Genomic DNA, 14482 nt, shown 5'->3' on the forward strand with positions numbered 1-14482 from the left:
GAGGGGGAAGGGAAGGTGTTTTTAATATTTGGTTCTATTTCTGATTTGATTGGCAATAAACTAATTTCCCCAAGTCAAGTCTGTTTTGTCCATGACAGTAACTGGTGATCTCTCCCTGCCCTTATCTCAACCCATGAGTCTTTTTGGTATCTTCTCTCCCCTGCCTAGCTGAGGAGGGGAGTGATAGAGCAGCTTTGGTGTGTTCCTAGAGTCCAAGTCAACCCACAAAGGCAGCTTCCAGATGTCAGTCAGAGGGTGAGAATAACCTCAGTTCCCTTTAAGTACACAGCCTCCTGCTGTTGAAAACGGGGCACAGCTAGGTGCTCAGATGGACTGTTAGCTTTTTAAATACCCTTAAACTGGTCACAAGCACAGTGGCATATAAAATAAGAAATTCACACTTGGACATGATTCTGAATTTTCTCCATTTCTGAGGCTGGCATGCCAGAATTTTTCCATCAAGCTTAATACAAAGAAAACACAAATTTTCAGAGAAAGATGTGGCCTGCTCTTTCTGGCTGCTTCCTACTCAGTGATGACCTGAGTCAGCTGAAATGTCAGAACAGTTTTCTAAATCTTGATCCCTTAAACTGAAATTAAAGCAGTCAAGGCACTAGTAGCTTGATCTTGATCTGCTTGGAATCCTCTGCTAGAAGCAAGGAGAGCTATTTGTAAAGCATGTTCTAAAACACGGCCAAACAACAGGATGAGAGGTGAGAGTACTAACTTTAAATAGGTCACTCTTTCTACTTCTCTCAGAGGTAGATTTCCATTCTCTTTTTCCAAGAGCTCGACTCTGGTGTTGGCCAATGTGAGTGCATCCTCTGCTCCTTCCACAGCATCATCAGTGCAGAAATGGCTGTACTGCATGCCATAATAAAAGCACTAATATGGACAATGAAACATTTCATGGGAGAAGAGGGGACTCTGGTGCATGCGGTTAAGATTTGGTTTTGGTTTGTTTTTTCCCAGATCTAGCTTTGTGGTTAGTGCCCTGTCCTGGAAATTTAATGCTGCTGGCTGTAATTCTGAAATTTAGTGATGTACCATATGGGCTGTAGTTGCACTGGGTTTTGACTTTGAACTCAGCAGCTAACTTCTAAGATTAATACAAGTGTTCAATCTTTGACTACGATTTCAAGAATTGTTTCTCCTTCTAGGAACAAAACTTCCTCTTTAGCTCCACAGCATTGCAAGACCAACTTTTTTTAATAAACATTTATTCATTATTACAGAGCTACTTCTGCAGAATATTCAACTGCCTTAGTGATGAAACTACACCCCCAAATTTGGTTTATCTTTCCAGATAGAAAGATCACAGAAAAACTGAAATTAGAAGGAAACTTAACATAATTTGCAGGAAAGTTCAGGATACCTTTTATAAAGAATGTAGTATAAAAATTCTCAGGCTGTCAGAGGGGAGATGTGGTAGGGCGATTGGTGGTTTTATTTGTTTCAATTTCCAAAAAGCAAAAAAGCCAAATCAATCTCCAAAAAGCTCTAGCACCTAGGGATAAAGGTAGACCTGGAAAGATGCATCAGCTGAAATGCACTTCTGGTTTCATGCATGTTAAGTACTCCTCCAAAAAACTGCTTTGTGCTTAATTTATTTTTGCTTTTAGAAAGTGATCTAGGACATGTCTTAATGATAAGTGTAATCATTACTCTTCAGGCCATAGAATTATTAAGGTTGGAAAAAGCCTCCAAGAGCATCAAGTCCAACCATTAACCCGGCATCCCCATGTTCACCACTAACCCACATTCCTAAGTGCCACATCCACATGTTTGTTTTTTTTAACATCTCCAGGGATGGTGATTCTACCACTTCCTTGGGCAGCCTATTCCAATGCTTGACCACCTTTCAGTGAAGAAATTTTTCCTAATATCCAACCTAACTTTCACTGGCACAGCTTGAGGTCGTTTCCTCTTGTCGTGTCACTTGTTCCTTGGGAGAAGAGACTGACTCCCACCTCCCTACAACCTCCTTTCAGGCAGTTGTAGAGAGCAATAAGGTCTTCCCTGAGCCTCCTTTTCTCCAGGCTAAACAGCCTCAGCTCCCTCAGCTGCTTCTCATAAGATTTTTGATCTAATCCCTTCACTGGGTTCACTGCTCTTTGGACATGCTCCAGCACTTCAATGTCTTTTTTGCAGTGAGGGGTCCAAGACCAAACACAGGATTTGAGGTGTGGCCTCACCAGTATCTCTCTAAATTTGAGCAACTAACATAAAATTAGTTTCAAGTAAACTTCATGTGGTCTCTGCACTTTTTTCCAATTTGAGAAGGTGTGCACAGGATCAAAAAATTTTGAGGAGGTGGTGGGTATTTGATTTTTAGTTTCCTTTTCTATAGGAACTTAATGGTTAATAATGGTTTTTGGACACAAAGTTGCCAGTATGCTTTCATGTTGCATTCCAGATTTAGTGAATTGTCGCAGTAAACCTGCATTATATGGGAAAACTGTTGTTTAAACATGTCTTAAAATGACTTTTTGTGGTCTCTTTGCAAACACATGCTTCTTCTTCCCAACACCCCCCACGACAAGTGTTATCCCATGCAGGAATGTCCTGAGAAGATATCCTGAGGTGTTCTCATTGGCCCCTTTTTAACCCCTTCCTATTGGTTGTTAACCCCTTCCTGCAACCTGTAATTGGTTACTCTGTGAATCTTCCTAACCCTATAAATGTAACCCCCTCCAACAATAAACTCTCTCTTGCCTCCTCTCCAGCCGGGTGTGCTGTCTCTGTGCCTGCCATGGGACCACGTGGCGGGGGGAGGAGGGGAGAGCACCTCTCCCCTCCAGGCTCAGGACCTGAAGAAACCCCTGGCGCTGGAGTCCCCCCCCCCACGTCCCCCTCAAGCCCTCGGAAATGGTTCCTCAGATGGAAATGGAACTAGAACTGGGCCGCCCCATGCCATGGGGGGAAAGGGATCCAGAGTGAATATTGAGTAACTGGTCCCACAATTTTTTCTTGGCTGTCAGTGATTTATCTTCAGCTTTGTTATGTAGCTTTCATAGCGACTCAAAATGGAAATACCTGTAGATTATGATTCACTGCTCTGAAAATTAGTATCAGTACTTCCTGTTTGTCCTGTTTGTGAATGACTGGATTTCAAGCCTGTGGTCCCCATAAACAGGATATCATGAAAGAAATAGGATTCTGCCTTGTTTACTGGGTCTCATACAACCGGCCAGAAATCCACAGGGGACAGAGGCAGACCCTGGCTTTGTCACACTTGCTTGATCTCTCAGCAGAAACCCTCCACAGCAGCAGATTTGGACTGAATGGTAAGTCCTACACCAGTTTTTCCAAAATTACAAACATCAATTACCATCATTTGATTTCCAATGGGTTGCTCCTTATATTGGCAACAAATTATGAATTGACTTCTTACCCACTGTCTTGTCCCTACAGGTCAGAAGACGACCTCATATATTCTTAGCTCTTATTCGGTGGGAGCTCCTCTGCTCTACTGACATGTCAAAGGATGGGCTGTCACTGGTGAACACAGTGGAATTTACAGGTTTACAGTTTTAGGACTGACCTGCTCAAACTTGAGTTGTTTTTCCACTTTGCTCTCAATCAGGACATGATTCTCCCTAGTGAATCCTTGTCCTGTCGTGCCATGGCACGGCATCTTCCATGGTGGTTACTCAGGAGGTCCACACAACTTCAATAACCTACAGCATATCCCTTTGCAAACTGCAGCCAACAGAAGATACACACAATCTTCTTAAAGGTACCAAATGTTTAATCTTAGCTAGAAAACACATCACCAAGACAATAAGGCTTTGAACAGAAAATGTGAGTCCATTTGTCTTCACCAACGGTTTCTTGTGCTGCATTAGGAGCCTAAGCAGACATTGTCTCCTGCAGGCTTAGGAGTCATTTTAATACATTCAGTAAACACAAAAAATATTTAACAACATTAAGATGTTGAATCAAGCACACACAAAAATGAGAAATGCAAATGCACTCTCTAAGTTTTCTTTTCATTTCTTCTGTTGTTTTTCTTGCATGGCTTTTTTGAAGCCTTCCTTCCTGATGTATTTATTTTTCTGTCCTTCATTTTTTTCATTTCTTACATTCCCTGAAAGTCACTGCATTTCAATCAATATATAATATATATAAAATAGAATACATTTAATGTAGTCATGAGCTATCTTTATAATTTCTTAAGCTAAGCTCTGGCTTTTCAGATTTGGTATTGTGGGGTGATGTGCCAAATTTTCCAAAAAATGTTAAAAACACTGGAATGAAAACAAGACCATGAAGAGCGCCAAACAAAATGACAAGAAACATGATCTTGAAAAAGGTCCTAAAGATGTAGGTTTTTGCTGCAGCCAGGACAACAACTCCTAATATAGTAGAAACTGCACCTTGTAATACCGGGTAACCGAGCAGGGACAGCGCTTCGATTGCCCTTTTATTGGCTGATGACTCTCCACTCGTAACAAAGGCATAGGAAATATGAGCAGAAAAATCTACCGAAAACCCTATACAAATGACCAGGTTGATCATGGATATGGAATCGAGATTGACGTTCCAGAACGACATGAAACCCGCCACACCAACTATAACAGAAGCTATTGCAAAAGTCACCCACAGGCAGCACAACGGGTTGGGAATGAGCAGAAGGGAGACAACGAGCATTGCCCCGGCAGCAACGGCAACGTTCTGAACGGTGTTCTGCACTATTACCAGGTACTGGTCGTAGTAGATGAATGCCGGGTGATACACCTTCAGTGGAATACTGCACTGCCTGGCTGTCTCTCTTAACTGATTGAGAAGATTCTTCTCATCAACGGCTGAGGTCACGTTCACTGTCTGGAGGAAGAAACGTGAAGCTTCTATTTCATCCTGAGTCTTGTTTAAGTCCCACGCAAAACTGGAACGAATGCTGAACAGTACAGGTAAGTTATTAAAGAACTGAGTCTTATCGTTTATATTTATCGAACTGCTTTCAGCGAGTACTGTGTATACTCTCAGCCAGGACTCTGAGAGGTTCTTATCAACGTAGGAAATGTTCTCCAAATTCTGTGCACAGCTCTCAATGCCACGACGAACCGCCTCATTCCAGTAATCTACCCTTTCAGGAATGACAACCATGACCCTGGGTCCATACGTCGAGAAGAATGTATCATCATCATCATAGTATGGAATAACGTAAGAGTCATCATTAGCCAGATTTCGAAGATCGATGCCTTCCCTGATCTGAGTACACCCATAAACACTGCCACCCAAATATGCTCCGTACAGCAACACCACGAGTAGCTTGACCCATTTATTTGTAAAAAAAGGCCCGTAATACTCTTTAAAGAATATGCTCATTGGATGTTCCCCTTCTGGCTCAGAGGACTGCCTGGAACAGCTGCCGACACAGCAAGCGTTGTACAAGCAGGAGTTCTCAGCCTGATCTTTATCTACTCCCACACGCATACAAGTCAGCCAGTGTCGGTTTCCTTGCTCCCTTTTATGATTTAATACAAGAACTGCCCCAAAGAAGGTCAGGGTATATACATAGCAGAAGACAAAAGCAGTGCCTGTATAGAGGCAGAAAGCTCTCACGGAGGGAAAAGCAGTCCAGGTGCCAATGAAGAAGGCCAAAACATCCGTGAGAGTGGTGATGGTCACAGAAAGTGCTGCCTCTGAGTAAGTCTCAGCCAGCAGAGATTTAACATTGGATTTCTCTTTTTTCCTTGAACTTTGTTCCCAGGAAGCAATCATGATGAACATGTCATCAACGCCAACCCCTGCAAGAGGAGAAAAGGTTAACTCTGCATTGCAAATGGCAGCTTCCACTAACACCCAACAAAATTACAACATTAATCACATCTAAGTCTGCACAAAATTTTGAAAAAGAAAGTTGGGCTATTAATATTGCTTTAGTGGTGATACAAGTTACAAGAGAATCAGGAAAACAGATCCTGTGTGTGTAGCTAAATGTAGTACCTTTCAGAAACTCCTGGTGACCTGATGGGTTGTTGATCCCTTACCCTTCTCTGCTGAAAGTCTGAGCACACCTACTCCACCTCTGAAAAGTTCTTGTATCTGCTGTCCACATGTCCACTGATGCAGACAACACACATTCCAAAGCATTATGTATTCTGAAGCTCAACTGTCCTTACCACTGGAAGTGTCCTCCATTATCCCTGGAATCTCCTTCATCACTGCAGCAACTTAGACCAATAATTTCTTGCTCTGCCATCAGCACAAAGGGAGAACAGTTGCGATCCCTGTTTTCCAGTGGCTCACTTTTTTATGCTCTTTGCCCTCTACTTCTCTCCAGTTTATCTTTCAGCACTTATGCACAATTCATTATTAATTTATCTTCACATTTATACTGATCCACTCACAAATATTACCCACCAAAATCCTCCTAAACTCTGCCAGAAAGAGATTGACACCATTAGGTTGTTTTAACTTTGCTTTAGTCTTTGATTCAGACTCACTTTTCTACTTACCCAGAATCAGGAATGGTGCGTTTGCTACAGTGACCACAAACGGCGCTCCACAGAAGAGCATCAATCCAAAGCTGCTTAACACAGCTAAGCCGGCAGAAACCACTCCACAGCAGGCAAGCCACACATTATTTCTTATGCAGCTCAGTCTGAAAATATTTCAAAGAATATCTTCATTACATGTCAAATATTTCACCAAGGTGTTTGGCAAGACAAGTGCACAGGTACCAGTGATACCCTGTCTGAAGAGAACTCCTTACGAAAGTTGCTAGGAGGGCTCCCAGGTGTCAGCATTGGAGGTTAATTTCTCTAGGAGGTGCTATACGCATTGTTACCACTGGCCAGCTATATTCAGAAGAGTAAAGATGTGTACTGATCTTTGCATCAATAACAACAGAGATGCAAAACAAAGATACATTAGTTCTACCAGTGAGGCTAGACTTAGGGTGACCCAAAAAAATGATGAATTTTTAGAAGCTCTTTGCTTTTATGTGGGTTCTTGGTGTATCACATCAGTGTAATACAGAAGCACCTCCCAGGCAGTAATGCCACACAGAAAAACTTTCTCTGCAGGCAGATTGGCTACCAGCTTTTTGCCAAGACACCCCTGAGGGCTGGCTCAAGGATTCCCCAAGAAATGTTCTAATGGGCATGAGGCTTGATGCAAGCACTTGATGCAAGTGCTTGCAGCCCACCCTGCAAGCAGAACATTTTTTTCTCAATACAGTACAGAAACACTGCTGTACAGCTCACCTTCCAACACCACAGAGAAAGGGCAGGTGAAGTTCTCTGTGGACAGCAGATAAGGCTCTGACTCTACTATCAAGGAGAACACTTAGAGCTGTACCCAGATTTGCAGTAATCTGTGAGGCTAGTGCTCATCCACCTGAACCTTAACTAAGCTCTGAATGCTTGTTCAGGTCTTCATCTGCTACTTATCATGAACCCCATCGAAGCAGTTGGGAAACATGCCCAGGTAGACAAGAAAGAGCAAAGAAATACATTTTGCCTGTTATGAAATGTCACAGTCTGCAGCTTCAAGAACGCTTTCACTCGACCAGAAGCAGAAACCAGAGCAGAAACCGAGGCAGGTAAAGAAGAGCAGAAGTCACTGCTCATTGAGCCATAGCTTAGAAGGCATTTTACCTTAAGCAAGAGAAGATTGCAAAGTTTATTGTCAAGAAATACGTTACGGAGAAGAGCGGGATCACGCTCTTGGTATTTCCTTCAAACTCCTGTTGTCTGGACAGCGACGTAAAGTAAGTCACCTGCCATTAAAAGAACAAGGAAAGAAACGATGAAGCACATTTTTTTCTCTTTGGTCTTTGTACACGCGCACAGGCAAGGCTAAACATCACGTTGGCACTAAAGCATTGCCGTGGCCCTCGCAAGCCGCAGGCCACCCGCCTTCTCCCCGCACCGTCTCCTTTCCTTTCCACGACGGGGCTGCCCGGACATTTCGGGGCTCGGCGGCTCCGCACGGCCGTACCCGCCCCTGCGTTACCTGAATGGAGCTGAGGTGCAACTCCCTCAGCTTCGACGAGATGTTCCGCAGGAAGCTGTGCAGCCACTGCCGGCTGTCCTCCGCCTCGGGGCCGTCCTCCCGCAGGTAATACACCAGCTTCAGGGCCCGCGCCGACAGCAGCCGCCCGCCGTCCGCGTCCACGCCGCCCAGCGCGGCCCCCAGGAAGACGCTGCCGTTGACGGGGAACTGGAGGCTCCCCGAGACGGGCGGTCGCTCATCGCCCCTCGGCGACAGCAGCGGGTTGGGGCTGGCGCAGCTGCCGTCGCTGCGGGCGCAGAGCCGCTCGTAGTCGGGGTCGCGCACGGTCTTGTCCAGCCGCAGCACCTCTTCCCACGCCGTCGGGTCCAGCACCGAGGTGCCGTTGGTCGCCACGGCGATGAGGGCGGCGTAGGCGCCCTCGGTGGGCAGGCGGGGGGCGGAGAAGCGCTGCGAGTCGTTGGTGGGGAAGTGCCGCCGCACCAAGTCGCGCTCGGCCTTGGCGGGCCCCCCCGTCGGCGTGAACTGCTCCTCGATGTCGTTCGCCTGCCGCTGCGGCAGGAAGAGGAAGCCGGCGCCCAGCCCGCCCGACAGCAGCAGCGGCACCAGCACGAAGGGCCAGGGGCAGGCGGCCACGCCGCTCGCCAGCCCTTCGAAGAGCCGCCGCAGCGGCCGCTCCAGGCAGTCAGTGTTGCGGCAGGAGCAGCGCTCCGCGGGGTCCCGCGGACCCTCCATGGGCGAGGCGGGGGCACGGGCTGCCGGCGGCAGCTCCTCGCCGCGGGCGCGTCCCACGCCGAGGGCTGCCGGTGTGGGCTCTCTGAGGAGAGGAGAGGGAGAGGAGCGGGAGACGAGTGGAGATAAATGGGGAGCGGCCCTCTGTCCGCCGGGGCCGCGGATGGAACAAGCGGTATTTCAGCGGGCGGACCCGCCCTCACCGTGACTCAGCGGGGCTTCCGCCGCCTCCCCAGGACGGGCAGGCCGGGGGGCCGCGCAGTCCCGGCTGCCCCCGACGTGCCCCGCCCCGTCTCGGATCCCGCCGGGTCCCGGCTCCCCCGCGGGCTGAGCGCGACTTGGAGCCCGGCTCTGTCGCCGCGCGGACGCCCGGCACGGCCCCGCTTCTGCGTGTCATCCGCTAGACCTCACCTCACAGACGTTTTTACTGTTTTCCCTGAGGCTGCTGCAGTCGTTAGTTAACCACTAAGGACTGTTCTTCCATCTGAGAGCAAAACGCAGACATTGGTGATGTATATCTTGCCGTGTTTGCTCCCTCGGTAAACAGGTTTACAAAACAGGGGAATGAGAGCTGAGGGACTAAAAGACTTTGAAACAAGGGTTAGTGATTGCCATTGGCAAGTCACAAGAATATTACTTGGTGTGATACATCAGAGCTTTGTGCAGTAGCAATGACAGAAAGGATACTTCCAAGTCCAAAAAATACTCTGCAGCCTGGTGTTCTTGACACTGGTAAGTGACAGTGATTTGAGTGGCTTCTGGCTGAGATGTGATGATTAAGCTCAGATGTGGCAGTGCTGGAGAGGTGTCCAGCCAGTGAGCTAATATGTCCCAGGGAGGCCCTTCTTCTCCTTGCCTTTCTTTGAAAAAAGCAACTTTCTCCTTCCCTGCCAGTACTTGTAAAGAAAAGTTGTAGGTATTTCTTCTCTCGCAATCTGAGCAGACAGGCTTGGCACCTGCGAGGATAAAGCAGCCAGCCAGGCTCTGAGCAGTGTTATATGTCTCCTACTGTGTTCAGCATTTAGGGCAAGTTGGATCCTGGTGAGTCCCTTTTCCATGCACAGGTGTTCTGCGACAGGTACGTCAGTTCTGAGTTTCTGTGTGGGAGATGGGCCCTTAGAAGCTATTTCCTGTAGCTTCTAACTTCTCAAAATCTAGGAACTGTCCTGGTGGCAGGAGCTACCCAGTCAGGGTACTCAGTACACTGGGCATAAGTCAGTGCCTTTAGGTTTAACTCCAAGGCTTGGGGATCTGATCTAGGGCATGGGGAAGATGGCTTCACCAACTCTCAATTCAGAATGGACTTCAAGCAAGTAGTATGTACCAGTCTTCTCCCAGAATCTGGATTCTTGTCCTTGTTCCCTGGCCTATTCATGCATATTAATTTCTAATAAGATGAAATCTGAAATTCTTCTTGGGGCAGGGCCAGGAGCTGGTCACATGACTTCCAGCGAGTCAAGCTTTCTGGTAGTTTTTGAATGAAGGCACAACCTCTGTCCTGATTGTTACGTTGCATTTTCTGGAAGTTTCAAAGTGGGATTCCAGTGAATTACTGTTTGGACATATTGCCCCGTAAATAGATACTCACAGTGCCACACTGTGTGTTTCCCAGTGCTAAAGAAATGGTGATGAGGAAAGCTGTGCAGAAGCCCAGAATATATGAGGCTGATGTGTATGTCTCAAACACCGATAGCCAGGTGGCTGTGGAGGCAACCAAGGATTGTTGGTAATAACCAAGGATTGTTGGCAATAAACAAGGATTGTTGATAATAACATGCTGTGAGAAAGAAAAACGTGGCTGCAGAAGAGGGCCATGCAGAGGTAGGGCAGCACTTTTCTGAGACAAACATCCTTGTTTTAGTTCCTGGAGATAAGCAAACACAGTACTGCACAAGCACAGGAATGAGGCCAAGAGGTGGGCATGGACTGTAGAGGGGTACCCCCAGGACCTACCTACCTACCTTCCTTCCTTCCTCCCTCCCTCTCTCCCTCCTTCCTCTCTTCCTCTTTCTTTCTTTGTCTCTTTCTCTCCTCTTTTTCTCTATCCCCCTCTTTAATTCATCTCTTCCTTTCTATCTTCCCTTTCACCCTACCCCTTCATTCAAAACCCATTGCCATGTGTTTATATAGTAGGTCAGGGACTAATATACCAATTTCTGTGCCAAGTGTGTAATTTACTCTTAAAACTTTGTGATTTTTTGCAGACTCTCTGACATTTGTTGTTCCTTTCGACCACGAGCATTTACAAATCTTGGGTGCTCCCGGCCCTTAAGGGAGGGACGGCACATTTTTGGTATCATGGACAGGATGCCATGGTTGAAGGGGTCCGTTCAGGATGTCATCACTCTACCCTTGAGTTCTGGGCAGGGAGTGCTGGGATGTGATCCTGTTAAGAGCCAGGAGGCATCTGAGCAGCTGTAAACCAAGACTGCGTAGGAAATATCAGTGCTTGACTGTTCCCTGATTTTGGAAAAGTTGAGAGAATATAATGTGTGCCTGACTCCCTCGGGCATGGAATGGGCAAATGGAGATTTGTATAGGCCGGAAGCAGTGGTTAAATCAATAAATGTGGTGTTAAGTGAACAAAAGGTACGAAAGGGGAAAGGTAAAGCAGTTTTGTGTGCAATTTTGGGAGTAGCTTAAAGTGCTGCTCAAAAGGAGAGGTATGCCAACAAATGGGAAGAAGGAGAAATGTTTGGATCTCTGCAGGATTTGGTGAAAGGATTGCAGGATCAGTTAAGTGAGGAGAGAGGAAACAGGCTTTGGGAACAAGTGTTGCTTGCTGCTAAGTGCGATTGTGAAAGGGAGTGTAGGCTGCGGGCAGAGGGCCTGTTTGCAGCTCAGCATGATCGTGAAGGGGAGAGTAAGGTGCAGGCAGAGGCATTTCTTGCTGAGCACAGTTGGGAAAAGGAAAAGAGGCTGCAGGAGGAGGCATTGCTTGCTGCCAAGCATGATCATACTAGGACGCTTCAGGTGGAGCTTTGGGATCCATATAAGAGAGTAAAATCTTATGGGAAGGATTGCATGATTTAGCATCTGGACCATTTACAGAAATACTATCTCACAACTCTGCCTTTTTGTATCCAGTGAATGAGTAAAACTATTATCCTGACAAAAAGTGACATGTTACGTTTGCATTTTAATCTGTTGACGAGGAAGTAACATTATGACCCCTAATTAAAGCTGAAACCATAGACGATGGTCAGGGTCTGCAAACTGCTACTAAAATGGTGCTGTATACGGCAACCGAGATTTCAAAGTTCCAGGAAAAGTATAGCAGAGTTTTGTGGGAATCAGAAACTGAATATGTGCGAAGAGTGTCCCTGAGGGGTGGTGATTAAAGCATGTCATCTGAGGCAGAGGCCCAAGGATTCTGGGGGACAGGAGTGTTTCTGGGGGTGAGTGCCAGAACCTCCTCTCTTCCACAGCAGGGCCCACTGACCAACACTGGGGCATTTGTGCCCTGCCCAGGGTCTCTCTCAGACACAGCCCAGGAGGGCTTGCAGATGCAGACACGACATTGGTTGTGGCCTGAATGTTACAATAACTCCAGGGCTGAGCTGAAGAAACACCAGGGCAGGGAGAGCAAATGCAGCTTCTTGCACGTGTGACCTTTTGTATAGTGTTTAAAATTAAGAAAAATCATGTGCCTAGCTGGTAAGACTCCCTACTTCACAGTCTTTTTGTTGGAAAGCTCTTTTTCATTTTGTCCCCTCAGCCTCCATTTCTGCCTACTTGGAACAGAACAGGGTCAGTCTCCTGCTCTGGACATGCCTCCCTGTCATCCCTGCTCACTTTATGGTAATATTTATTTATTTTGAAAGGGAAAGATCTCCTCAGTAATGCAGACACAAGCATCTTCTGGTTGGTCTCTGTGTTCTTGTGTCTTCCAAACCTTTACTGAGCCTGGAAGTGATTCCAACTGTTTTGTAGAATCATGGAATAACTCAGGTTGGAAAGATCCTCTGGCACTTGTGTCACCTGTGCCCTGCTCAGAGAAGGTCTGCTGTGGGTGTTGGGCCAGGTCACTTAGGGCTTTGCCCAGCTGAGTTTGGAATTGCCTCCAAGGGTGTGGATTCCAGAGCCTTTGGGCAACCTGCTCTAGTGTTTGACTGCTTCACAGTGATTTGTCCCCTCGTCATTGTCAACATTTTGGTAGAGGGGCTGCAGGGGTGGCCTCTGTGAGGAGAGGCTGGGGCTGCCCTGAGCCAGTCACAGAATGTGCCGTCCAGATCCAAAGGACCCAACACAGGACACGTCTGGGCCCATCCTCAGGGGAGTCTATGGCACCTCTGGGAAAGTATCTTAAAGTGAAGGCGGTAAGCAAAAGGAGAAACAAGGCCAGGGTAAGAGGAGAGAGGAGAAGGGGGGGAAATCAACACTGGAGCAGGAGGAGAGAAGAGAGAAGGGGACATCTGAGTGGGGGCTGGAGCCAAGGTGCTGCTGGAGCAGGAGCTGAGAGATGCAGCCTGGAGGAGCTGCTGTCAGTGAAGGAACCAGCACTCGTGTGCTGTCCCCAGTCTCTTGCACTGGCCACCGCCTCAGCAAAGGGGCTGAGCATGGCCTGGGGGTGAGGGGACTGAGGAGCAAAAAGGTCACTGGGGGGAAGAGGTGTCAGAAGGGAAGCAGAGTTTTTCGTGAGGGTTGGTTGGTTTTTTCAGTCTCCCTCGATACCAGAATCTGTAACTAATAGGCTGTTAATTGTCAAATAAATTCATGAAAATTCCCTGAAGGAGTAAACATTTTTTGTCTGTGACAATATCTTACTGGAATTTCTCTGATACAATTTGTGACAGTTGATTCTTTTCCTTTCCCAGGACATCTCTGAGAGCAGCCCGGCTGTCTTCCCTGTACCTTCCCATCACATGTCTGAAGACATCAAGAAGATGCTCCCCACCCTTGGTCTTCAGACTAGATGTAGCTCCCTTGCCCCTGGTACATTGGGTGCCCCAGGACCCAGCCATCATGGTGCCCCTTCACTGGTCTCACTGAAGTAAGCTGATATCTCTCCTGTACTGGAGAGCCTAGCCCTGAGCACATGACGAGATCTTATGCTGAATGGAAGAATATAATCACTTCCCTTGAAGTGCTGCCCCCTTTGTGTTTGGCCGTGTCCACCACAAGGTCGTGGTGTTGACTCATGTTCACATACTGCTAACTCATGCTTAGTTGTCTGGGTGGTCAATATAGACTTAAAATAAAATTGACATGTAAATTCTTATGAAATAAGGTGGATGAGGTGCCAACAAACTTAGCACTCTTTAAATTCTGAACTCCATGAGTAATTATTTCCAAGCATGCATTCATGAAAATCCCTATCTGTTCTGTATTTCATATGTGGAAAATATCTCTCTGATTTCTGCCCTTTCAATAAATTCCTGTAGCCTAAAGAAATTTCCATATACAACTGCAAAGATGATTTTACAATCATGTTATTTGAAATAGAATGCCATGAGATAGCATTTAATGTAATTTTTCCAAATTTCTTGAAAACATTTTCAGAAATTCTAGCTTATATGTTCTGTTGTTTGAAATGTTTAGTTTACAAATGAGAAATGACAATTTTCCTGTGATTTATTTTATATTAATTATTTTCTTTAACTACTTTTCATTTCTCAGCTGTCTGCTTTCATAAAAAATTGGGAAATTGGAATGCTGTAATTAATCGCAAAGCAAAAAAAAATTTCACAGAATAGTTCAGGTTAGAGAGCTGTCTGGAGATCTAGTCCACCCTGCCCTGCTGAATGGAAAACTACTGCAAGTTGCTCAGGACATTATTCCGTCCAGT

At 46.5% G+C, this 14482-nt stretch overlaps 3 protein-coding genes across 7 annotated transcripts in view; 2 read left to right on the top strand and 1 right to left on the bottom strand.

Moving 5' to 3' along the window:
* The window catches only part of ACBD5 (acyl-CoA binding domain containing 5), a 137880-nt gene that overhangs the window by 76568 nt on the left and 46830 nt on the right, over positions 1-14482 (top strand). The window contains exon 11 of one of the 2 annotated variants that reach the window (XM_064636244.1): positions 5258-5294. The exons of the other annotated variant lie outside the window; for it this stretch is intronic. Coding sequence (XP_064492314.1) covers positions 5258-5279 — 22 coding nt within the window. The 3' untranslated portion in view covers positions 5280-5294. Of the gene's footprint in view, positions 1-5257; positions 5295-14482 lie in introns of those variants that run through there. 2 annotated transcript variants of the gene reach the window in all.
* LOC135402717 (patched domain-containing protein 3-like) lies at positions 3731-9106 on the bottom strand. The gene is made up of 5 exons (XM_064636137.1): positions 8898-9106; positions 7966-8779; positions 7608-7729; positions 6465-6610; positions 3731-5753 (listed from the first exon to the last, which is right to left on the bottom strand). The coding sequence occupies exons 1-5, from the start codon at positions 9089-9091 to the stop codon at positions 4153-4155; spliced, it is 2877 nt and encodes a 958-aa protein (XP_064492207.1). The 5' UTR covers positions 9092-9106; the 3' UTR covers positions 3731-4152.
* The window catches only part of LOC135402704 (uncharacterized), a 36398-nt gene continuing 31242 nt past the window's right edge, over positions 9327-14482 (top strand). For 3 of the 4 annotated variants that reach the window (XM_064636094.1, XM_064636103.1, XM_064636121.1), the window contains exon 1: positions 9348-13687. The gene's annotated coding sequence lies outside the window, so the exon portion shown is untranslated. Of the gene's footprint in view, positions 13688-14482 lie in introns of all 4 variants that reach the window. The other variant, XM_064636111.1, reaches the window with a different exon arrangement.

Source organism: Pseudopipra pipra, chromosome 1 (assembly GCF_036250125.1).
Source record: "Pseudopipra pipra isolate bDixPip1 chromosome 1, bDixPip1.hap1, whole genome shotgun sequence".
Taxonomy (NCBI): domain Eukaryota; kingdom Metazoa; phylum Chordata; class Aves; order Passeriformes; family Pipridae; genus Pseudopipra; species Pseudopipra pipra.

What these genes read in the sequence shown, in the direction of transcription:
- LOC135402717 (XM_064636137.1), bottom strand. Translation starts at nt 9,091, where the DNA reads ATGACACGCAGAAGCGGGGCCGTGCCGGGCGTCCGCGCGGCGACAGAG. An exon ending in GGAAGCCCCGCTGAGTCACG is followed by an intron (nt 8,780 to 8,897) that starts GTGAGGGCGGGT and finishes TCCTCTCCTCAG; the next exon opens with AGAGCCCACACCGGCAGCCC. An exon ending in TGCACCTCAGCTCCATTCAG is followed by an intron (nt 7,730 to 7,965) that starts GTAACGCAGGGG and finishes TTTTAATGGCAG; the next exon opens with GTGACTTACTTTACGTCGCT.